At 40.3% G+C, this 24831-nt stretch overlaps 1 protein-coding gene across 1 annotated transcript in view; it reads left to right on the top strand.

Moving 5' to 3' along the window:
• The first annotated feature begins 18751 nt into the window (after positions 1 to 18751).
• The window catches only part of SUSD1 (sushi domain containing 1), a 341419-nt gene continuing 335339 nt past the window's right edge, over positions 18752 to 24831 (top strand). Inside the window, exon 1 of the mRNA XM_043975620.1 lies at positions 18752 to 19051. Within this exon, the coding sequence (XP_043831555.1) occupies positions 18901 to 19051 (151 nt within the window). The 5' untranslated portion in view covers positions 18752 to 18900. The remainder of the gene's footprint in view (positions 19052 to 24831) is intronic.

The raw sequence follows: 24831 nt of genomic DNA, 5'->3' as shown, positions 1-24831 counted from the left end.
AAGATAGTAAAGTTTTCCAGAAGTTCATTTGTGAATGACATTGGACTGATTGATTACATTAAGCCCCGAAACATTGTAGAACCTCCTTGATGAAGGCCATAATTATAATATTTTTAAGTTCAGGCAAACAATCCATACTAAAAAGTCAAGTGGATGAAAAATATTTATTGCCTGAGCTGAAATTGTATAGACAATAAATAGACATGGATCTTGGATAAATTGCTACTGGTAAAAAAAAATGCATAATCTTTTAAATATGTTGTTGTTCCTCTTTACCAATATTTAATATTTTTGCTTTAATATTCACTGGAGATATTGATAGTTTTCTTTCTCTACTTTATCTGCCTCTATATAAGGATCATATTTGTCTCATGAAAGGAACTGAATAAGTTGCTTTCTATATGTTTGTAAATGAGATATATATATGCATATATAATATTAGTTAATTATTCTTTGAATATTTGTAGGGTTAACCTGTAAATCTACTTGGCCCTGGGTTCTTTTTTTTCCTTTGGAAATTCACTTATGGCTTGTTTAATTTCTTTTTTTTTTTGAGATTGGAATATTTAAATTATCTACTTCTATAAATTTGAGTATTTTATGTTTTTGTAAATAGTAATTTTATTTATCAATTTTATCAGCATATAATTGGGCAAAGTAGTTTTTAATAATTTCCTCTACCTATTGCGAATTCTCCTTTTTTCATCTTTGAGCTTAATTAAGATTTCCCTTAATTGATAAAATAAGTGTTTTAGTTTTTTTTATTTTTAAAAAATAGCTTGCACTTTTATTCATTCATTTTTTTGTTTTAAATTTTATCTCTTCTTTGATTTTCAGAATTTCTATTTTACTGTTGAGACTTTACTATTTGTTGCCTTTATAATTTTTTTGCGGGGGGGGTGAGGCAATTGTGTCTGAGGGAGGATTTGAACTCAGGTCCTCCTGAATCCAGGGCCAGTGCTCTATCCACTGAGCCACCTAGCTGCCCCTCTTTATAATTTTAAAATTGCATGCCCACTTGTATTTATTTTGGAATTATTCTCTTCTGAGTTTATCCCTTGGCTTTCTCTTAACTCACAGAAATGCTTTATTGTATTGGGATTTTTCTTCTGTTTATTCATGTCTCTAGCCCCATTTTAAAAAAGAAGACTTCATTCCAGGGCCAGGATCTTCCCCTTTTTGCATTTTAGATGGGTCTTTTTGCATTTTAGATGGGTCTTTTTGCATTTTAGATTAGGTCTTAGTCCTATCCCTGATAAAATTTGTTTTCCACTGATACTACCCTGATGTAGTTAATGTGGTTCAGTGATTAAAAAAAAAAATCACTGGGTTTAGAAGTCAAAGGACCAGGATTTAAATCCTGTTTCTGCTGCTTGTGATATGTGATCTTGGACAAGTCACTTATCTTCTCCAAACCTCAGTTTCCTCATTTGTTAAATGAAAGGTTAGCATTAGATGACCTCTGAGATTCCTTCCAAATCTACATTTGTGATCCTATGAGTTCTGGATAGGGTAGCTGGTTACTGGTTTCTCTGCTTTCTTTGCCTAACCCTTGCTTGAAACAAGGAGCTAAATCTGAATGCAGGTTTGGGGATGGACCCAGACCTAGGATTAGATCTTTCTCTCTTCCTCAATCTCTAGCTTCTACTTTGATTTGGTAACTCAGTGTGGACATTGGTGTTGGCCACATTTCCTTCTCCTTGTTCATTCACCAACCAGGAGTCAGCTTTGTCTTCTGGTGCAACCCTAACAGTTCCCAACCAGATATTGGGGATGGTGTGGGCTGCCTGGGCCCTTCTGTCCTCTCTCTGTCTCCTTGCATAGTAACCTCCCAGAAGCTGGATTTGTCCCCTGCTGTGAGCCCTTCCATCATGGATGAGATCACACTGATTTCTGAGCTTTTTCATTAGAAATTAAGCTGGTTAAAGGCCCTCCTGGCACTCTTTTAACCAGAAAGCTTGTAGGCTTCTAGTCATCGTTTTTTTTGTGTGTGTGTGGGGGCAATGAGGGTTAAGTGACTTGCCCAGGGTCACACAGCTAGTAAGTGTCAAGTGTCTGAAGTCACATTTGAACTCAGGTCCTCCTGAATCCAGGGCTGGTGCTTTATCCACTGTGCCACCCAGCTGTCCCCTTGATCCAGAATTGAATAGGAGAAACAGAGCTGACTGCATGGATTTAGGAAATTACATAGTGACTTTAATGACCCCAAGGTCCTTTCTGGAACCAAGGTCCAACTTTTTCACATCAATATTTTAACACTGATACTTGCCTTCAAATTAAAGTTGCAGGGTGCAAAGGACAATAAAGGATTTATGGTGGGTATGAGTAGGTTGTAACATATGGACAATGAAGATTTGCAAAGGAAGAACTGTATAAAGCATGCCATCAGGGACATATGTGACTGGAAAGGGAAAAGAGTTGGTCATATGGTGAGAGAGGCATAAATAATCTTTGTACAGAACATGCACTCATTCATATTCACACAATGTCAAAAGATAAGAGCAAGGGTTCTTTTTTCCCCAATTTTAATAGTATTTTCTTTTTTCCCAGTTATATGTAGATAGTTTTCAACATTTGTTTTTATAAGATTTTGAGTTCCACATTTTTCTCCCTCCCTTCTTTCCCTTCCCCCTCCCCAAGACAGCATCCAATCTGGTATAGGTTATACATGTACAATCATGTTGAACACATTTCCACATTTGTCATGTTGTGAGAGAAGAATCAGAACAAAAGGGAAAAACTTCAAGAGAGGGAAAAAAAATCCCAAGTTAAAATAGTATGGTTCAATCTGCATTCAGACTCCATAGTTCTTTTTCTGAATGTGGATAGCATTTTCCATCATGAATCTTTTGGAATTGTTTTGGATCATTTTATTGCTGAAAAAAGCCAAGTCTATCACCACTGATACTGCACAATGTTGCCGTTACTGTGTACAATGTTCTCCTGGTTCTACTCACATCACTCAGCATCAGCCTATTTAAATCTTTCCAGGTTTTTCTGAAATCTGCCTACTTATCATTTCTTTTTTCTTTCTTTCTTTTCTTTCTTTTTTTTTTGCAGGTGCTCATCATTTCTTACAGCAAAATAATATTCCATTATATTCATATACCATGTTCAGCCATTTCCCAACTGATGGGCATTCCCTCAATTTCAAATTCTTTGCCAACACAGAAAGAGCTGCTATAAATATTTTTGTACATGTGGATCCATTTCCCTTTTTTATGATCTCTTTGTGATATAGACCTCCTGGTGGTATTGCTGGGTCAAACGGTATGCACAGTTTTATGGTCCTTTGGATATAGTTGCAAATTGCTTTCCAGAATGGTTGGATCAGTTCACAACTCCACCAACAATGCATTAGTGTTCCAATTTTCCCACATCCCCAACATTTATCATTTTCCCTTTTTGTCATATCAACCAATCTGATAGATGTGAGCTGGTACTTCAGTTGTTTTAATGTGCATTTCTCTAATCAATAGTGATTTAGACCATTTTTTTTATATGGCTATAGATAGCTTTAATCTCTTAATCTGAAAACTGCCAGTTCATATCTTTTGACCATTTCTCAATTGGGGAATGACTTATATTCTTATAAATTTGATTCAGTTCTCTATATATTTTTAAAATGAGGCCTTTATCAGAAATACTGACTGTAAAAATTATTTCCCAGCTTTCAAAGAGCAGGGATGCTTAACCTGGGATCCTTGGACCCATAAGAGATTTGTTGATAATTTTCAAGGGATCCAAGAATTTGGTAGGGAGAAAATTACATATTTTCTTCCATTAAATTGATTTCTTTTGTTGTCTGAAGTATATCTTTATTCACTTTAAAACATTAATTTGTGTAAAGTCTATGGACTTTACCAGACCACCAAAGGGGTCCATGATAAAAAAATTAAGAATCTCTGTTATACAGGAAGTCAGAGCTGTGCTGGTAAATTTATAAACAAACTGCCTCTCTAGAAAAAAGAAATGCATACAGGACACACTTAAGTGTAATTTGAACTATTAACATTTTCTCAATCATGTTGTTAAGTCCAAACAATTGACAAAACAATAAATCCAGCCCCAATATGGAATATTTGCTGATTTCTGAAGTGTAAAAACTCACACTGAAAATCTAACAATCATATGACTAGACTTCCTCCCAGAGGAAGGATTCTAGAATTTGGGATAGATTGCCTGAAAAGACAGACTTTAAATAGCCCCAAATGAAAAGGCAGGGGTTGGTATAGAGAAGGAGCCTGGGGGCCTGATACTTGGTTGTTGTCCTTCCTTCTCACATCACTATGTTAGAGTCAGGGTACAGTGTGTCCAGCTATGACCTATCAGACCAGTCAAGCTTGGAATGCTCTACCACAGGTTGGGTACAATGTGAACATTTGGGGTAGATTTTCTACATTTGCACATCTCAAGTTTCATTTGAGCTACTTCATTTCTGTCCTGATCATAGAGCAGAACATCTTCTTTGATGCCATGCTGGGTGGTCCTTTGGCAGAATATCCCACGTCATACAATCAATTCCAAGGGGGTACTTAACACCTTGAGAAAGGAGGGATGACAAGATGGTCAGTGGATGATAGCAACAAGGATCTTTTTTTGGGGGAGGTGAGGCAATTGGGGTTAAGTGACTTGCCCAGGGTCACACAGCTAGTAAGTGTCAAGTGTCTGAGGTCGGATTTGAACTCTCCTGTGAAAGGCAGCATTAGGAATGCCCTGAAGTGTCAATAGAAGTAAGGAGTACATCTTTCCCCCCTCCTCGCCCTGTGTGTGAGTGTGGTTGAGAAAAGGAGCAGTCAGCATTGGAGAGTATTGATGGTTAAGAGTCTTCAGGAGAAATGAAGTCTTCATGAACACTAGAAGATGAAGGAAGTGGTACATTAAATCTTAGATAAAAGGGAATGTATTAAGGGTTTTCTGAAGACAATGGAAAGGAATGACAGATGAAGAGGTGGGGCTCAGTTGGGTAGGAATGAGAGCATGGGATGAGGTGGCAGGAAGAAAGGGTTTCACTCTGGCAGATAGCTATCCTTAATCACACGGTTTTGGGATTTGGAGGTCTGTTAGCCATAGATGAAGAGTATCAAGTCCCGAGACTTGTAGACTAATAAACTTTAAGGTTCTAATTAGAATTCTGGAGTGGAGTCTTTGCCCTCTTACTGAACTAGCGTCAAGGACTGAAAGACTGATGATACTGAGGTCTCACACTGGGGAGTGAAGGGGGCAGCTAGGTGGTACAGTGGGTGATGGCTCTGAAGTCAGGAGGACCTGAGTTCAAATCTTACCTCAGATATTTACTAGCTGAGTGACTTTGGCCAAGTCACTTAACTCCAATTGCCTTAAACATTTGAGCTCATCTCCAGTCATCCTGATGTATATCTTGCCACTGGACCCAGATGGCTCTAGAGGAGAGAGTGAGGTTGATGACTTTGCACAGCCCTCCCTCAGTTATAATGCAATTCCGTGAAAGTCATGACATCACCTCAATGTCATGGTCCTCTTTGAGAATGAAGGACAGTGAACCAGATTTGTTTCTGGGTTAAGGAGCAAGCAGCCTGTGGTTACTTACAGACCAGAACACAGGCCAGGTGAGCTGAGAACATGCCTCTCCTTAAATCTTGTCACCTGGGACCCCCTGAAACTTAGGATAGTGCATCCTGGAGGCTGTGCCCCACTTTAAGAAGGAATCAAAAGTCAAGAAATAGGCTGACAAGATGAGCAGGCAGAAAAAGGCGCAGACCATAGAAAGTTTCTTTGGTGACAAGGAAGATCAAAATATACCCTCAGAAGAAGATAACAATGTCAAAACTCCTACATCCAAAGCTTCCCCCAAAAAGTATGAATTGGTCTCAGGCCATAGAAGTGCTCAAAAAGGACATTGAAGATAAAGTAAGAGAGGTAGAGGGAAAAGTAAGAGAGGTAGAGGAAATAATAGAAAGAGAAATGAGAGTGATGCAGGAAAGTCATAGAAAAAAAAATCAACAGCTTGAAAAGGCAAATGGAAAAGCTCTCTGAAGAAAATAATTGCCTAAGAATTAGGATTGAACAAATGGAAACTTGTGACTTTATGAGAAACCAAGACAGAATAAAGCAAATGCAAATGAATAAAAAAATAGAGAACAAAGGACAAATAACAACATGGTCTCACATTGAAAGAGACATGAGCAGTTGTCTCTTCCACAGTATACATAATCCCAGAGTTTCTCAGTCATTAAAAAAAAGCATTATATACAGTATTATATAGCAACATGGAATAATGTTTACTGAAGAACTCTATTGCAAAGTACCTGTTTTAATGAATAGGGCAGAATAATTTGCAATTAGCATATTCATGTGATAGAAATAGGTTTTGTTAAAGCATGAGAAATTCTGGGAGGAATTTTATTTTCTTAAGCAGACACTATGCCTATTGTTGATAGAATTACTTTGCATATCAAATCCACATTTCAGTATATAAAATTAAACGTCATCTTTGCCTCTGTCTCATCTATCACAAATTCCAAATTAATAGATTCCTAATTAATGTGGTTTTTCTCTGTGGTAATTAGCTCAGATCTATGAGATTCAGGGTTTCTTAAATAATCCAACCCCTTGTTATTAGTATCCTTTTATCCTTGACACTGGAGACACTAAGGCAGGCAAGGAGGTATCTGCCTATGTCAAAGGAAAGGAATAAGCTATTTTTCAGATGGATCCCTACTGAGTTTCATTGTCATCAACCAGGTACCACCATCTTCAAGTTGCCAAGCACTTAGGGGCAGGATTGTAGTAGCAAATTAAGTATAGTGGAGTCTTTCATAATAATGTATAGCCCTCATTCCTTAAACAAGCTATCTTACCTCTTTAGGCATCTGCTTTCTTGTCTGTAAAATGAGGGGGTTGTACTATCTAAGGATCCTTGCGACTCTAAATCGATGATCCAGCTCTCATATTCCCTGATTCTAAGGATGCCTATAACTTGGGATGAGCAGAGGGCAGATACATGAAGTTAGCACTAGGGTATATGGTGCCAGTAGCTAGGGTAAGTGGTGGTGCTAGGTTAAGAACGAGAAAATCTGTTTTTATAATTTTGTATGGTGTTAAGAGTACTGATTTTGAAGACAGAGAACCTTTCCTGAGTTTGAATTTTCTCTTCACTACTTATTACATTTCCTTGGTTAAGTCATCTGTAAAACTGCAGGGTGGGGTAGGGGGGTGTCACTAGGTTATCTGCAGCATACCTGTGAGCTTTTTCCCTGTAGTCTTAGAAACCTGGACAAAAATAGGCCTGATCAGTTCTCTGCTCTACTTCAGGACTTTGGAAGGACATGTTATAAAGAACCACCTCTGAAAATGAGGTTTTATAACCCATGCTTTGTCTATAGTGTGGCATTACAGACACTCTTATAATACATGTGTTCCCTTCAGAGCTTTGATGAGTGGGTCATTTTCACAGACTTGTACCTGGCATTTGTAAACTGTGCTGACAAGCAGGTTACCATAATGTGGAAAAAAAGGAATTTAATTTTCAAAATCGCTGCATGTGTACTTAGAGTATATTCATAAACCTCTCTCAAAGACAATTAAAAGGCCACGTCTTTTGGTCTGGCTAATGCAGGGTCCGTTTCCATAACCTTCTTTGGCATTGATACAAAGCTTCTTATTCTCATATCAGTGTTTAAACCAATTAACAAAACTCTGTGAACCAGGCAGGGAAATATGTTGTCCTGTTTTATATGCTTCAGAAGAATAAGAAGGCCTGGTGACAGTTATCCAGGGAGATAGTCACTAAGGGAGACGTCATCTAAGAGCAGATGTGCTTGGGAGTCAGTAGGAAAACAAACAATTGATCATGGATTGGCATTGTAGTGTTAAGGACAAATGACAAGACTGGAGATTCCTGATTTCATATGCCAGGGTGGACCAAGACAGCCAAAGGCTAGCCAGATAGGAGCACAGTGGCAATACCAAATTGAAAACTGTCACAGAAATTGACCACTATAATTACATATCCAGAGAATTGTCATGGATGGGCCTCCCAAGAATCTTCTAGGACACCAGGTAAAGAGGTCTGAGAGCCAGGTATTGGGATTCTGGGGCCAACTGTCTACCACTGTATTGGTGGAGGGACAAGAACAGAGAGTTCTCTGTTTCAAAGAGAACTTAGTCTCTGGTCATAAAGGCATGTCTATAACAGAGTGGAGAAGTCTGATCATAAGGAAGCAAAGGGGTCTGAGGACAAAGGAATGGTCAGAGTCAAGGGCCAAAGCAATAAGTGTATGAACCTGGGAATAAGCATCCAAAAATATCCCTGGGATTTGCTGTAATGAGCTCTTGCTGTGGGAGGCACCAGTTCACCTGGGCATCCTTCTGAATGACAGATGGCTGAATCTTAACATATGTCCAGGACCAAAGCACATCAGAATACTGAATCCTTCAATGAAGTCAACACATTTGTTCAGGAGGCTGGAAGTCTGAGTTTGTTTTAAATTCAGCATCAAATCCCAGAGCACTAAGGAGGTCAACAATAATACAAAGAAAGGCCCCATATACACTAAAATCTTTATAGCAGCACTTTTTTTTCATCATAGCAGAGAATTGGAAACAAAATAGGTATCTATCAACCAGGGAACTGCTTACGAGTTGTGGTACGTGAATGGGATGGAATATTATGGTTGTAAAAAATTATGAATGTGACAAATGAAGAGATGTATAGGAAGACATATATGAATTGATGCAAAGTAGAATAAGCAGAACCAGGAGAACAGTATACACAATGACTATGAAGTAAATGGAAAAAAACAACAACAACGCAGTAGCAAAACAATAGAAACTGAATGCTTTGAAAAACCCAATTACCAATCTTGGTCCCCAAAAGAGATAGGAGAATATATCTCCCCTTCCGTCTTTGCTAGTTTTTGTTTTGTTTTGTTTTGTTTTAGTTTTGCTGAAATGCCTCCTCCTTCCCCCCCTTCTTTGTTATAAGGAATGATGCTCTTGAAGAGGGGGAGGAAAGTTTAGGAAGTGTTGGTTGGTTAATAAAAGAAGTATGAGGAAGGAGAGAGATCAATTAAACTAGGGAACAGAGAAAAGTTGGCCTTGAAGGAAGAACAACCTCTGGGTGTTTGGGTGAAAGGACCTGGTTATTAATTTTGCCATCTTTTGCTTTTGTTTATTTTGATGGATTCATGATTTCATCGATTTTGGCACTCCTGTTAGTGATTCAAGCTGTCAGTCCATCCATGCTTTGCTTATCCTGTGTGACTCTCCTATGTGACCTCTCACAAATCCTCTGCAAGGGACCTGCTTGGTGTGCTGGGGTATGTGTGGGTGGAGTGGGTTTCTTCCAGATCTCTTAACATTGCTGGAATTCTAATGGAGCAGAGAGCCTACTAATTGTCTCTCAATCTTACTTTGTGACTGGCCAGTGTTTTTTTTTCCTTCCTAATCATACAGTTCTCTGATGATGACCTTTACATTATCACTTGTGTGCAATATGTCATGTGTTCCAGCCTGCTTCCCTTCCTCCCCCCATACCTTCCCATCACCCTTTGGGGTCACTAAACTTTAATTCTTTGGATACTGTGCTATTCTATGATTCATAACTATATTTCATCACTGGAGCAATATTGTTTAAACAGGAGCTTCTTAAATTTTTTTCACTTGCATCCCCTTTTCACCTGAGAATTTTTTTATGTGACCCTGAATATATAGGTATATAAAATAGGAATACATAACCTTTTTTTTTTTTTTAGTGAGGCAACTGGGGTTAAGTGACTTGCCCAGGGTCACACAGATAGTAAGTGTTAAGTGTCTGAGGCCGGATTTGAACTCAGGTACTCCTGAATCCAGGGCCGGTGTTCTATCCACTGTGCCACCTAGCTGCCCCCCCTTTTTAATACACAACTTTTTACTAAATTTTTAATGACCCCCACATTCAGTTAGTTATTCTACCCCATATAGAGTTGCAACCCACATTTTTAAGAAGCTTTGATTTAAAAGATGGGCCTTTGTTATAAGGAGAAGCTTGGGGCCATGTCTCCTAAATGTTATCCACCCCTCTCCCCTCATCCTGTTTTGGACCCAAATTATTGCCCATTTACAGTGTCCTATCTAAGATACTTTTATATGTATGATTGTATGTACATGTACCAAGTAGAATCCAAGGTTTATCCATCCAACTGCATATCATAATCTGCACTATAAACATTTCTCATCCACTTGTTTTTTTCCTATGTGAAGAGTTAGGTGAATGTCTTCTGAGAGATTATAGATCTCATTCAATATGCTTTGCAATATTCCAGGGCTTCGTTCAATTAGTCCAATATTATGGGGAAGGAAAAAAGGAAACAGGTATTTATGTGTCATGCACTGGGCACTTTGCAAATATCTCCTCTGATTTTCACAACAATCCTGGGAGGTATAAAAAATTATTATTAATAAGTATATCTAACCTGGACAAATTATATAATTGTGACTTATGAAAAATTATAATTATGTGAAAAATTATAAGTTTAGAAAAATTATAATTGGGCCATAAGTCCCATCTGGGTCTCCATTCAAATGTAGAAATATTTTGATGAATAGGACTAATTTTGGGGGCCAAAGCTGACTGGGGTACTAATCTGGGACTTGTTGACTATTTTGGCTATCTGACTGCTGTTAATTTAATGTGGGCTGTTTATAAAGTTCCACCACACTGCTCTACTCCCAAATTGATAAGCAAAATATTAAGGCTCTTATCTAAATAATCAAAGCAGAGTTTATTTATGAGATACTATTTAAAATTAAGAATACAGGGAAATAAAATGTACAACCTGACTGCTTTTCTGCAGTCTCTTTCCACTGCGTCTCTTTCCCACCTGCTATGCTTTGAACTTCTTGAATACAATAAGGGCCTTGGCCACAAGAGGCCTTAGGGCACTCAGGTCCTTTATTCTAACTCTGAGCCCCTTTCACTTTGTAAATCCCCCTGCTTCTAACTTTCCTCTCCTTACTGCCACTGCTGAACCCCTGTGTTTCTCTCTCACCGACCTTCTGTCTGTCTGTCTGTTCCGTCAATCTGCCCTTCAGCCTCTCTTTCCTCTGTTCCTAGTCCTTCTCATCTTCTCCTGCATCCTTGTAGCCCCCTGTCTATCTTCTCCAACCTTTGCTGTCTCCTCAGCAACCTCTTGACCTCTTCTTGTCCCCCGAACCTCTTCTCAGCCTCTCATCAGTCTGAACCTCTCTAATCTCGTCAGCCCCCCCCCATCTAACCCCCAGGTCTATATAGACCTTTTCTTCTCTCCACTCAAATCTCGGGGCTTCTTGCACCCACACACCAAGCTAATCCGCTAGCCAGGGCTGCGGCTGGTGGGGGGCGGGGTGCGCTCCAGCTTCACGTGCCTTAGCACAGGCTACGCCAGAGCCCAGCATCTCTCAGATACCTCCACTCAGGTCGGAGGGAGCTGGGGGCTTTTTCCCCCCAGCTGTCTGACCTGGAGTCTTGTACAGCCCACGGGGCCTTATGACTCAGCTGAAGCAGAGGGGGAGGAGAAGACACCCTGAGGGCCTAAGGCTTTCTAATCTCAGCCTAAAGGTAGGGTCCCCAAATCAAAATAAATTTCCACAGAGGTAAGCTATGGTTATTCCCATTTTACAATAGTGGAACTTGAGGTAGACAGAGGTCAATTGACTTTCTCAGGGTCATACAGCTTGTAAGTGTCTGAGGTCGGATTTGAACATGGGTTTTCCTGACTTCAGGCTTAGTAGTCTATTTGCTATAAAACCTAGCTTACCATTTTCTTTCTTTCTTTCTTTCTTTCTTTCTTTCTTTCTTTCTTTCTTTCTTTCTTTCTTTCTTTCTTTCTTTCTTTCTTTCTTTCTTTCTTTCTGTGAGGCAATTGGGGTTAAGTGACTTGCCCAGGGTCACACAGCTAGTAAGTGTTAAGTGTCTGAGGCCAGATTTGAACTCAGGTACTCCTGACTCCAGGGCCAGTGCTCTATCTACTGCGCCATCTAGCTGCCCCTAGCTTACCATTTTCAAGCAGGAACATCTGAGGGACCTCATCATCAATATACTCTCTTTTCCATTTGAGCTCCGAGATGGACATCCACCATAGCAATGCAAACAAGTTTCTGGAGTGCCCAGCTTTCTGTATTATGCCTCATCTGTATTAGAAGTCAGAGGGTTGTAGAATAGTGTTATCTCTCTTGTTAAAAAGTCACCTTTTAGGGGCAGCTAGGTGGTGCAGTAGATAGAGCACCGGCCCTGGATTCAGGAGGACCTGAGTTCAAATCCGACCTCAGACACTTGACACTTACTAGCTGCATGACCCTGGGCAAGTCACTTAACCCCCACTGCCCTGCAAAGAAAAAAGTCACCTTTCGCTTGATTGAAATCAAATGCTTTTTATAATTAACAAACAGCAAACTTCAGTAGGACCTTGTGGTCTCTACACAGTCAATTATTTTACTGTTATGATGTGGTCCCCTGGAGTATATATATACGTTGTAGAGTACATGCCTGTTCCTTTCTTAAACCTGCATAAAGCATGTCTTTGATGTGTGTGTACACTGTTCTGATGCCAAACATACGTCTGCCTGAAAGACTGTTTTACAGAGAACCACACAAGGCAAGCACTCACATGGAGGTCAGAAGAAGTGATAAAAGGACCCTCTCAAGGTCTCTCTGAAGTACTTTGGAATTGATTGTGAGACATGGGAGACACTGGCACAGGACTACCCAGTATGGTGTGCTCGAATCAAAGAAGGTGAAGTGCTCTATGAGCAAAGCAGAATTACAATAGCTCAAAGGAAATGTGAAATACACAAATTGAGAGACATCTCCACTCCAAAAGTTCATATGCACTATTTGTGCCTGTGATAGAGCCTTCTGAGCTCATGTTGGTCTGATCAGCCATAGCTGAACACATTGTACCTTGACCACAACAAAGTGATGTCATTTTGGCCTTCTTTGAGAATGAAGGACAACAACCGACCAACCAACCAAGATTATTTTTGTAAAACTGATTTAGAATGATGGGAACACACGGTTGGAAGGACATTAGAATCTGTTTAATCCAATTCCCCAAACAACATATGAATTCCTTCTATAACATTGCCAAGAAAATGTCCATTTACCCTATATTTGAACCCCAGTGATAAAGGAGGTATATCCACAGAAGGGGAAGCCATCAAGGAGGAGCTCTGGTCATTGGCTGGGGAAGGAAAAAGAGAGAGACAAAGAGAGATACAGAGAAAGAGAAAGAGACAGAGAAAGAGAGGAGACACCGAAGGCAAAGGAAACAGCCCAAGGAAAGGCACAGAAAAGTTACTGGACAAGGCTTAGTTTGAAGAAATCATCCAATTTTCTGCAAGAGGCATTTCTTGGGGGCAGCTAGGTAGCACAGTGGGTAAAGCACCAGCCCTGGGTTCAGAAGGACCTGAGTTCAAATCCAGGCTCAGACACTTGACACTTACTAGCTGTGTGACCCTGGGCAAGTCACTTAACCCTCATCATGCTGCAAAAAGAAAAAAAAAGAAAAAGAAAGAAAAAGAGAGGCATTTCTTGGCTCCTCCTCCCAAACACAATTGCTAGTGCTTTCTTTCAGATATTACCTCCAATTTACCCTGAATATATCTTGCATGTGCAGTTCTTTGCATGTTGTCTCCCCTTTTAAAATGTGAGCTTCTTGAGGAGAGGGGTTGTTTTTGTTGTTGTTTGTTTTCTGTGCTCAAAGAAGACCAAAATGATTTCATGATATTGGGATCAGTGTACAGTGTGTCCAACTGGTTGATCAGACCAACATGAGCTTGGAAGGTTCTATCACAGGTCCTTTGAGCTACTGCAATACTGCTTTGCTCATAGAGCACAGCACCTTCTTTGATTTGGCCACACTATGCTGGACAGTCCTATGTCAGTGTCTCCCGTGTCTCATGATCATTTCCAAAGTTCTTCAGAGAGACCTCGAGAGTGTCCTTGTATTTCTTCTTCTGACCTCCATGAAACTGCCGGCCTTTGTGTGAGTTCTCTGTAAGGGATTATTTTTATAGAAATAGGGTTATTACAAGGGGATTGCAAATACACCAAACATTGCCATTTTGATTTTTATTTAGCTTCAACAGAATAGGTGGTGTGATTTACTACAATAATAAATAAGAAAATGTATCTTCTGTACATTAAACAAATAATAGGTCTTACCATTATTACTCTTTTCACATGTGTAGAGATGTTGTTTTATTAATAAAATACAAATTGATTTAAACACACTACTGAATTCATGGTGGCTTTTGATAGACTGATAGTACAACTACTATCATGTGGGGATCCATTAATTTTTTCAAAAGAGATTCTGAGGTTGAGAACCATTGGCACAATATAAGGAAATGTCACAAAGATACCAGCTGTAGCCCCAAACCAAACAATCCACACGCATGCATGATGAAAAGAGCAGCTGGTAGAGGCACTGACCACGTCAGCCACACCCCTCCTGCCATGCATGAATAATCATCACAGGTCCTTTCATAATTGGAGGCAGAGTAAACCCATACATAAGAGAGCCCAGAGAACCTGGCTGAGTGACCCTGGTAACTTTCTTCCCTCTGGGCCTTATTTTCTCTACTTGTAAAATAAGGGGGTCTCTTCTAGCTCTCACATTTTAAACCGAAGCCAAGAGTGAGTGGTGCATTTCAGACTAGACCAGTGCTTCTCCTGACATCGTATTCTTGTGCTTTGACCCTTCCCAGAATACTGGCTATAAGGATCTCACCAGAGACCTGGGCTTTGAAGTCTGGTTTTGCCATACATTCCTTTTGTAGATTTGTCCATGATTTTGGCTGCATCCTGTAATGTGTTTTTACTTTGGTTTCTTTGTCGACCAAATGGTGGAGAAGGAGTAGATTGGCCACAGGCCCTAAGCTTATCATTGCAAATATCTATGTAATAGAGGCTTTTTTCTCATACCCAGATCACCTACTAGGGAGCCAAATTGTTGTTGTGGCTGTTTGTCCTTCCTTCATGAAGAGGACCAATGAAAACAGGAGGGTGGGGCGGCTAGGTGGCGCAGTGGATAAAGCACCAGCCCTGGATTCAGGAGTACCTGAGTTCAAATCTGGCCTCAGACACTTGACACTTACTAGCTGTGTGACCTTGGGCAAGTCACCTAACCCCCATTGCCCCACCAAAAAAAAAAAAAGAAAAAGAAAAAAGAAAAAAAAAAAGAAAACAGGAAGGTGAAGTCTTGACTTGCAAGCGAATTGGATTTAAGGGAGGTAGAGCTGTGCAGAGTCATCAGCCTCACTCTCTCCTCCAGAATCATTGAAGTCTAGTGTCAAGACATAGGTCCGGAAGACTGGATATAGCCCAGATGCAGTGGGAGACCTTGGCTTTTTTTTTTTGGGGGGGGGCAACCTTGGCCTTTTTAAGCTAAGGTCTTCCCAGGTCTCAGTTTGTCTGAGGCAACATCCATTCAGTGATTTAAGGCTATGTACAAAATGAGGCAAAAAAATCAATCTGGGAGGGAAAGACCCTTCTGGAAGAAGACACCCATGTGGATGGGAGTAGCTTCTTTTGATTGACTGTGAAGCCAGAAAAGGCTCAGACAGGGACACTCTTTCTTTCTTGCTGTATCCAGAGGGGGTAAAGGTCACAGTTCACCCTCAAGGAAGGCACTATGCACTAAACCAGGGAGGGAGAAAAGATTATCTTCACCTGCTCTTTTTTGTACCCTATGGCTTCAAGAAATGAATTAGGGGTGTTGGTCTTGTTCTGTTTCATTTTTCCACAGTTTTAGGCATGGGGGGCAGAATCCTCACTGAACTTGTAGCCCTGTCACGGCGACCTTAGAGCCTTCATTCCAAGCTGGACATTGCAACCATCCAGCCCATCAGGAAAGACCTGAGAAGTTAGGGTGATTGGGATCGAGCCCCGAGGATTTTTGGATTTGGAATTTGGGACTGTGCTATATAAGAAGCAAGCTAAACTATGAACCTAATCCCCTTCCCCTCTTCAGAGTATAATGTGGTACAGAGTAGAGGCATATATGCGTGTATATTTTTCCTTATACTTTGGGAGTAAATATTCCTTATAAAAGTTAAGTGGAAAGCACTGGCCCTGAATTCAGGAGGTCCTGAGTTCAAATTTGGCCTCAGACACTTGACACTTACTAGCTGTGTGACCCTGGGCAAGTCACTTAACCCTCATTGCCCCACAAAAAAACCCAAAAAAAAACCCAAAACAAAAAAGTTAAGTGGAGCCGAAGTGCAGGAGACCCCACCTGTACAGTGGAACAGGGGTTGGGAGACCACCATGTATAGGAGCTGTAGACAATTGTAGAGAGCCCAGATGGGCCCCATTCCCTTTAACTGAACCCTGGGGAAGGTGTGAAAAGTCACTTCTAGGCAAGTGGGGATCAGGGTCATGGTAACATATGCAGAGAGCATTTTTGGTTTTGTTTTTAGACTGGATCTTCCTATTTCAACTAGGCTGAGTGTACAGTGGCCCTTCCCAGGCTGACCCTACTGCTGATTGGCAGAGAAGCTTTGACCTGCTTCATTTCCAACCTGGGTTGGTTCCCCCTGCCCTCTGCTAGGAAGCCTAGTGGCCTCTTATTCCCTGAAGCTCACTGCCCAGCTAGTGTGGAGACTTGATCTGCTTTAGGCCTACAACACCCCAGAACTCCTGAGCTCAAGCAATCCAACAATCTCAGACTCCCCGGTAGCAGGGATTACAAAGGGTTCCTTACCAATATTGTTTTAACCAAGAGGATTTCATAGTGGGGAGAGTGTTGGACTTGGAATCAGGAAGGTATTGTTCAGTCATTTTAGTCATGTCTGATTCTTTGTGACCCCATTTGGGGTTTTCTTGGCAAAGATATTGGAGTGGTTTGACATTTCCTTCTGTAGCTCATTTTACAGATGAGGAAAATGAGGCAAACAGGGTTAAGTGACTTGCCCAGGGTCACACAGCTAGTAGGTATCTGAGGCCAGATTTGAACTCAGGAAGATGAGTGTTCCTGCCTCCAGGCCTGGCATTCTATCCACTATGACACCTGGCTGCTTCATCCATCTAACCACCCCATGGAATCAGGAAGATCTGAGTTCAAATCTTGCTTGAGGAACTTAGGAACTAATTCTGAGAAAGTCACTTAACCTCTCTGGGCTTCAGTCTCCTTATCTGTAAAGAGCTTGGGTTCTAAGGTCCCTTCCAGTTCCTGATCGATAATTCTGGTATCCTGTGATACCCAGTGAAATGCAGGTAGGTAGAGAAGTAGATAGATTACTGGATTTGGAATCAGGAAGACCCAAGTTCAAATTTGGCCTCAGATATTTGCCCCAGAGGCATGGTTAAAATGTCCAGGGTAGAGTTGGAGATTTTCAGAATGCTCATAAATACCATTTGGACATTTACTAAATGGTAAAAAAAAAAAAAAAACCACCCCAAACCAAAAAACAAACCACCCACAAAAACAAACAAAACCAAATGCTGAAAAAAATACAGAAAGCCCTGATGCTGGAAGGAGCTTAATATGGAAGAAACAGCTTTCTAGATCAGCCTCTAATTTGTGTGTGACTGGGTAAATCACTTAATTTCTCTAAGCCTCAAGTTCTTCATTTTACAAACCTTGGAAAATAATTCTCAGAACAATCTTCACCCCTCCTTTCCCTCACCCTCCTTGTTGTGATGATCAAATGAGATTAAGATCTGGAACCATACAACGTTCTGTATCTGGGAGCTAAAGTGTAAATACTGCAGAAAAAAACCACATGCCACCCACCTCTTTGGGACTTAGGTTTCTTGTTTTGTGTTTGTCCTTTGTTTTTTTGTGAGACACACCCGTATCATCATGGGATTTAGCTTTGGGACAGACCTTGGACACCATCTCTTCTAATGTTCCTCATTTTCGGGATGGGAAAATTTAGACCCACGTAGTAGGAGTGACTTCCCCAAGGTCACAGCTGTCTAAAATAACCCAAACCAAACAACAAAAAAAGCCTCATTTTCATTGCTATCTTTTGTATTTACCACATCTTCATTTCTTAACAACTTGTCCTCTTTCCCTCTTCCCCCCACAGTGAACTAATCCTTATAACAAAAATTAAAAATTAAAGAAAAAAAAGGGCAATTCAGCAAAAGTAACAGCTGCGTCTGACACCATATGCAACATTCCCTTCCCATTGTCTCCCGATAGGTGGCAAGGAGGGGAGGCGGGAGGGAGTTGCATTTTCTCAACTAGTCTGTGAGGCCAAGCTTGGCAATTGTGATTCCACAGTAGCTATCATTTTTGAAATAAAATATAATGCAGCTTTTGTCTTTCTTTTTGGACACTGTCACAAAATAGTAAGGAATGGTTTATTTTTAACCTTTCCTTGACAGCAATATACTATTTTTTTTTAAAGTAGGAGAGCAAATTTAGCCCTTATCAGGGCCACCACTCATGCTGGCCTGGAACTGGACCAAGAGGGAGGAGGGGTCAAGGGGGACGGTATGGTAATGAAAGAGGAAATGTCAGTTTCAGGGGGGGAAAGGGAGACAAATGTATTATATGTGTGCATATATCAATGTATAAGAAAGGGGGTGCTTGCAACCAAGAAACGGGCAGGCTAAGGATGGATTAGGAAGGGGTTTGGCAATAGGAAGGCCCACAAAATTTTTTTTTTAATAGAAAGTACCAAAGGGGCATTAACTACCCAAAGAGTGGGTGAGGGGCGCCCTTTCTTCCCCTCTTTTCTCCACCTACCCCGCCCTGCATCTCACAACCTACACCCTCCCCAGTCCGGAAACTGCCACAAGCTTCTGCTACCCCTCCCTGGGGGGCGGAGGAGGGTTTATCAGACCTCTCCGGAGAAGCCCAGTCCCCAGTCCGGGCGAGATACATAGGGCCCTGCATTCTCCCCCACCTCAAGAGACGCTGCTAAACCTAGCACAGGGGAGCCAACGGTATGGTCCGGGAGGGCAGGGACCCCTGGAGAGGCATCTGCAGTAACGGCCCTTTCCCCTTGCTTCAGGGGCAGCAGGGCCGGCTTCTCCTCCTTCTCCAGCTGCTGCTGGTGCAGCTGTTGCGCCCAGCCAGCCGCGCCCTGGGCGCCCCGGGTAAGTGAGTTGGCTTCCCTGCAGCTGGGCATCACCGAGGGCGGATCGAGACTAGGGCGGCTCCCGAGGGCCTGAGCCTGAGCTGTTTATAACGCGTGCAGCGGGGGGAAGACAGACACACCCATCTCCGGGGCTCACAGAGGTGTAAGAAATTGCACTCACCCAACCCTGCTGAGCCAGGTACAGCTCCAAAGATCCCAAGCCTCCCGAGCAGGACGATTTTATTTTATTTTTTAGTCATATTCTCCTCTCTCCCCCTTTCCCCTTCTCCCCTTATTTTCCTTCCCCCTTTCCCCTCCCCCCTCTTCCCTCCTCCCTTCTTTTTTCTCTCTCTACTTTTTCTCTCTTATAGTAATATTGCAAATATTCCCCAAGGTATATTGCCTGATAAACAAATAATAAAAACCAACTGGGAAAGAAGTACAGTTAAAAAGATCCCAGAATAATAACTGAAATTTATGTAGCACTTTACAGTTGGGAAAAGGCTTGACATATTTTATTCATTTGATCTTACAACAACCCAGCAAAATGAATGCAGTAGGAATTTTGACCTCCATTTGAAAGAAATGAAGGTTTAGAGAGGTTAAATGACTTGTGGTGGTCACACAGCTGCATTGTATGCACAGGGTTCCGCCTACGCAGTTCGGTTCAACAAGTAATTAAGCACTAGGTTCAATGAAATAATTAAAAACTGAGATTCATAAAGACTTAGCCTCTGTCTTTCAGGGCTTATGGTCTGGGGAGATGAGGTTAAGAAGGCTGCATAAATTACAAACAAAACAAAATAGGCTGTGAGGGGAAGAAGATGCCAAGTGCCATGAGAAATCTGAGGAGGGGGAGAACATTTTCAGTTGGCATCAGAATGGAGGTGGCAGCCAATGGTGGTATTTGGTATCATAGATTTAGAAATGGAAGGGACATTGGAGGCTATGTGGTCCAACCCACTCATTTTGTCAATTAGGCCCAACCAGGTTAAGTAACAAGACCTGGTTCCAAAGCTGGGGCTATTTCCGTTGTAGTGCACTGCCTCATTTCAACAGCTGTAGGTGGAGAGAGAAGGCATGAGGCATGGCATGAGCAAAGACTGGGAAGAGGAGGGGGGAAGGAGGACTGGGAGTTGTACATTTTGACTGAAATGTTGATTGCATGAAGGAGAATGGGGGGAGAGAAACTTGGAAAGACAAGTTGGAGCCAGATTTTACAGGGCCTTGGATGCTAGTATAAAAAAAGTATAGAGGAAAGAAGATGTCATATGATTTATGAACTGTATATCTCAAAACAACCAAACATTTGGAATGTGTGGTGTGTGTATAATTGTGTGTGTGTGTGTGTGTATTGAGTGTGTATATATATATATCCCCCACACATCCATATCCATGTGTGTTTCCATATACACACATATACATATACATTAAATACATGTGTGATATGCAGTATGAATATGTGTATGTGTATATGTATACACAGTTTGTATATATACATCTATATGTGTGTGAGTGTGTGTATATATGTATATATACACATATACACACAAATAGTTGTTTGTCCTTCAAACAAACACATATGTATCCATCTAAACTCCATAAATATATTCATATCTTGGATAAATTAACCTTTCAAGATTTATGACATGATACAAGGCTATGCTTCAGTATTCCATCTCCATCTGGAAATTTCTGTCATTTCATATGTATAATGTTTATAATATAAATATATTCATTCTATTTATACATGGCACATGTACATATGGAATAAATACATGCACACACATGAAATACACACATGGAATGTATACATATATGATATATACATGCATACATACATGCCCACCCACATACATGTACAGTGGTGCCTGGCATATACTAAGCACTTAATAAATGCATGTTGACTGTTGACTGTTGACTGACTTAGCCAACATTTATTGAATACTCACTGTATGATAAGGAATATGCTAGGGGCTATGGGAGGACTGAAAGTATAAGAGTTGAGTGCTTTCCCATAAGTGAGTCTCTTTGCTCATACTTTTCAATCCCCTGCATTCAGTTCCACCTGTCAACATTTCCACCCTTCCTTCCTCCACGAAGCAGGGAGCTTTTCCTAGTCAGAAGTTATTGCTCCTACATCTGCTCTCATAGCACTTCATCTTCACTTTTACTTCTGTATATTCATTTTCTACCTTAATTTATAGCTTTTAAAAATCAGCATTTGTTATCTCTCCTGCCAAATTTTAAGCTCCTTGAAATCAAGGACCATGTCTTATTTTTCTGTGTATCCTGCCCACACAGTGAGACCTAGCACAGGAAATGATTCAGATTTGTAAGCTGTTTCACAATAATAATTTGTCAGTTTTTGTCCTCATTTTTAGTTTTCTGACACATTTTCCTTTGTGCTTCTGGGGGGAAAAATCCTGCCTCATGGATGGCTTGAATGATCTTCACAATATTTGACTTCCCCACACCAACAAACACTGCAATATCTCAGTCATGGAAATATTCTCTTTAAATGCTGCAACTTCCTTAGAGTATTATCAATTCTTAAATCCATGGCAAAATAGAGAGAAGAAACATGTCAATGGCAGGAGATCCAGTACACAGTTGACACAGAACTAATTAAATTTGGGAAATTAGCTCAATCTTGTTTCATCTGGTCAAGCTCAGATGTTCTGAATCAGTCTATTGTCAATAAAACCACACATGAATGAATATTGCTGTCTCAAAATAAAACCCTATCAAAACTATCACTTGTCCCAAGTAATTTGCCCACCACTGTAACAGTGACAAGTTGGTAAAAATTTTCTTGCTACCCTTTCCCCATACTAGGAATATTTACCTTTTAATAGGGGACTAAGTCTGAATATAAAGAAGTAACTACTTTCTGTGGAATTTCAAACATCATTGATGAGGTAGGGAAGGGTTTTCCTTCTCACCCCACCCCTTAAATAGGGGAGCCTTCTTTCCTCTGCTCAAAGAAGGGCAGTTCAATGAAAGGAATGGTTCAATGAAAGGAATATATTGGACATCTGTGTTCTCATTCTAGCTTTGCCACTTATTAGCTATGTAATCTTGGTCTACTGAGTCTGTCAGCTAGCAGCTAGCATTTATTAGGTATTGTGCTAAGTACTGGGGATACAAAGAAAAAGGAGATGATATGCCAACAACCATTCATTTAAACTTTAGCTACTTAATCTCTATAATGGGGAGGAGGTTGTTAAGGTGTTTTTCAGTTGCATCTGACTTTCTGTGACCCTACTTGGGGTTTTCTTAACAAAGATACTGGCATGGTTTGCTATTTCCTTCTCCAATTCGTTTTATAGATGAGGAAACTAAAGCACACAGGGTGAAATGACTTGCCCAGGGTCATATGTCTAGGAAGTATCTGAGGTCATATTTGAACTCAGGAACATGAGTCTTCAAAGCCCAGTGCTTGATCCACTGTGCCACCTAGCTGCCCAGAATGAGGGGGTTGGAGTCAATGATATCTAAAGACCTTTCTAACGATAATACTTTACTTCTGTGAAATAATATCATGCAGGGGGCAGCTAAGTGGTGCAGTGGATCAAGCACTGGCCCTGGATTCAGGAAGACCTGAGTTCAAATGTGGCATCAGACACTTGATATTTACTAGTTGTGTGACCCTGGGCAAGTCACTTAACCCTCATTGTCCCACAAAAAAAGAGAAAGAAAGAATATCATGCAGGTAGATGTTTAATGTTGTCAATGATGTATATGTGTCTATTCCTAAAGACCCAGCTGTGCTTATATTGTTCATATTTCTCCCAGAAGAATGCTTTACTTTTTGGTTTGGTCTTGTGCTATAGAAGCAATTGTTCAGTACTTACCACATTATTCTTCTAAGACAGGTAATATAAGTAAAGAAATCTGGTGCATACTCAGAGGTTGATAACATGGGAAGGAACTTCTTTGGGGTTTATAAGCCTCTGACAGATCCTATAAGGGTTTCTATATAAAATGTATTAACAGAGTATGGGGGCAGCTAGGTGGTGCAGTGGATAGAGCACCGGCCCTGGATTCAGGAGGACCCGAGTTCAAATCCGGCCTCAGACACTTTGCACACATACTAGCTGTGTGACCCTGGGCAAGTCACTTAACCCCAATTGCCTCACCAAAACAAAAACAAAAAACAAAAAACAAACCCCAAAACAGAGTATGATGAGGAGTTAGTCTTGTTTGTTATGACCTTAAATTTGGTATCCTGGGAAAGCAAAACAAAATCCAACCAAACTTGGTCCTTGCTCACAGTCTGTCTATAGCCATTGTTGAATTAATTGATTTTTTTCCTAGTTATTCATTAGTCAGACATTACAAGTAGACTTTCAATATTTGGTTTTGTTTTTTTTTTGTGGGGCAATGGGGGTTAAGTGACTTGCCCAGGGTCACACAGCTAGTAAGTGTCAAGTGTCTGAGGCTGGATTTGAACTCAGGTACTCCTGAATTCAGGGCCAGTTCTCTATCCACTGCGCCACCTAGCTGCCCCATAGACTTTCAATATTCCACATGAGAAGTTGGGACAAACAATTGCTTGGCAGACAGATGCTTAGGTACTAGTTGACCATGAGCTGGATGAGTCAACATGAGTATGACACAGTTGTTATGAAAGCTAATTTGATTTTAGGCTAATATAAAGATAGCACCCAAATTGAGGGAGGTAACAAACCTGTTGTCCTCTGTACTGGTGCCTTGTGTTAGTTCTAGATGCTACTTTACCCCAGCCCCCCGTTTATTGTTTAATTTTTTGTCAAGTAACGAGCACTCCCATTTATTTAGTTGTTTATTCATCCATCCATTTATTTATTTAGTATGCACATTTTGATGTTGGTCTTGATTTTAATTTATAGATGATATATAAACATATCATGTAATTAGACATAATAAAACATATATTATATAATATAGATATTTGATTATTTTATTTTGTACATACACTTTGTTGTTTATTGTTTCTCGAGTACATGTAAAAATTTTTGAGTCCCAAATTCTCTCTTACACTCCCTCCCCTCGCCCCTCCTTGAGAAGGCAAGCAATTTGATATCGATTATACATATGCAGTCATGCAAAACATTTCTACATTAGCTATGTTGTAAAAGAAAATGCAGACCAAAACACCCCAACAGTAATAAAGTTTAAAAAAATATATACTTCAATCTGCATTCAGATTCCATCAGTTTCTTTCTATGGAGGCTGGTAGCATTTTTCCTAGTAAGTCCTTTGAATTCTGTAACAAGTATTTATTATTCATTTATTTATTTTAATCATCAAAGTATATTATTATTTTCTAGTTACATGTAGAGATAGTTTTCAACATTTGTTTTTATGAGATTTCTAGTTTCAAATTTTTTTGTAACAAGTATTTAAAAAAAAATCTTTCCCTCGCAAAAATCTCCTCCATATTAATGGAAAAAAAAAGACAAACCCCCAACCCAAATCCATCAATATCTAACTTCATAGTTTGGCAAAAGAAATTCCCACATTGGCTATGTGTGAATAGGAATGTTTTTCATCACCCCTCTTTCAGGAGGTAAGTGGCATATTTATTCTTTTGGACTTGTGATTTATTATTATATTGATCAGAGTTCTAAAGTCTTTCAAAATTGTTTTTCTCTATAATGTTATTGTATGAATTGGTTTCTTGACTCTGTTTACTTTACTCTGCATTATTTCATGAGGTATTCCCAGTTCCCCCTGAAATTGTCCATTTCATTATTTCTTATGGCATAATAATATTCCATTACATTCATATACCACAATTTGCATATCTATTTC

This window comes from Dromiciops gliroides, chromosome 1, assembly GCF_019393635.1.
Source record: "Dromiciops gliroides isolate mDroGli1 chromosome 1, mDroGli1.pri, whole genome shotgun sequence".
Lineage (NCBI taxonomy): Eukaryota > Metazoa > Chordata > Mammalia > Microbiotheria > Microbiotheriidae > Dromiciops > Dromiciops gliroides.
Note: the sequence above shows the minus strand (reverse complement) of the source record. Positions and strands in the feature narration are given on the sequence as shown.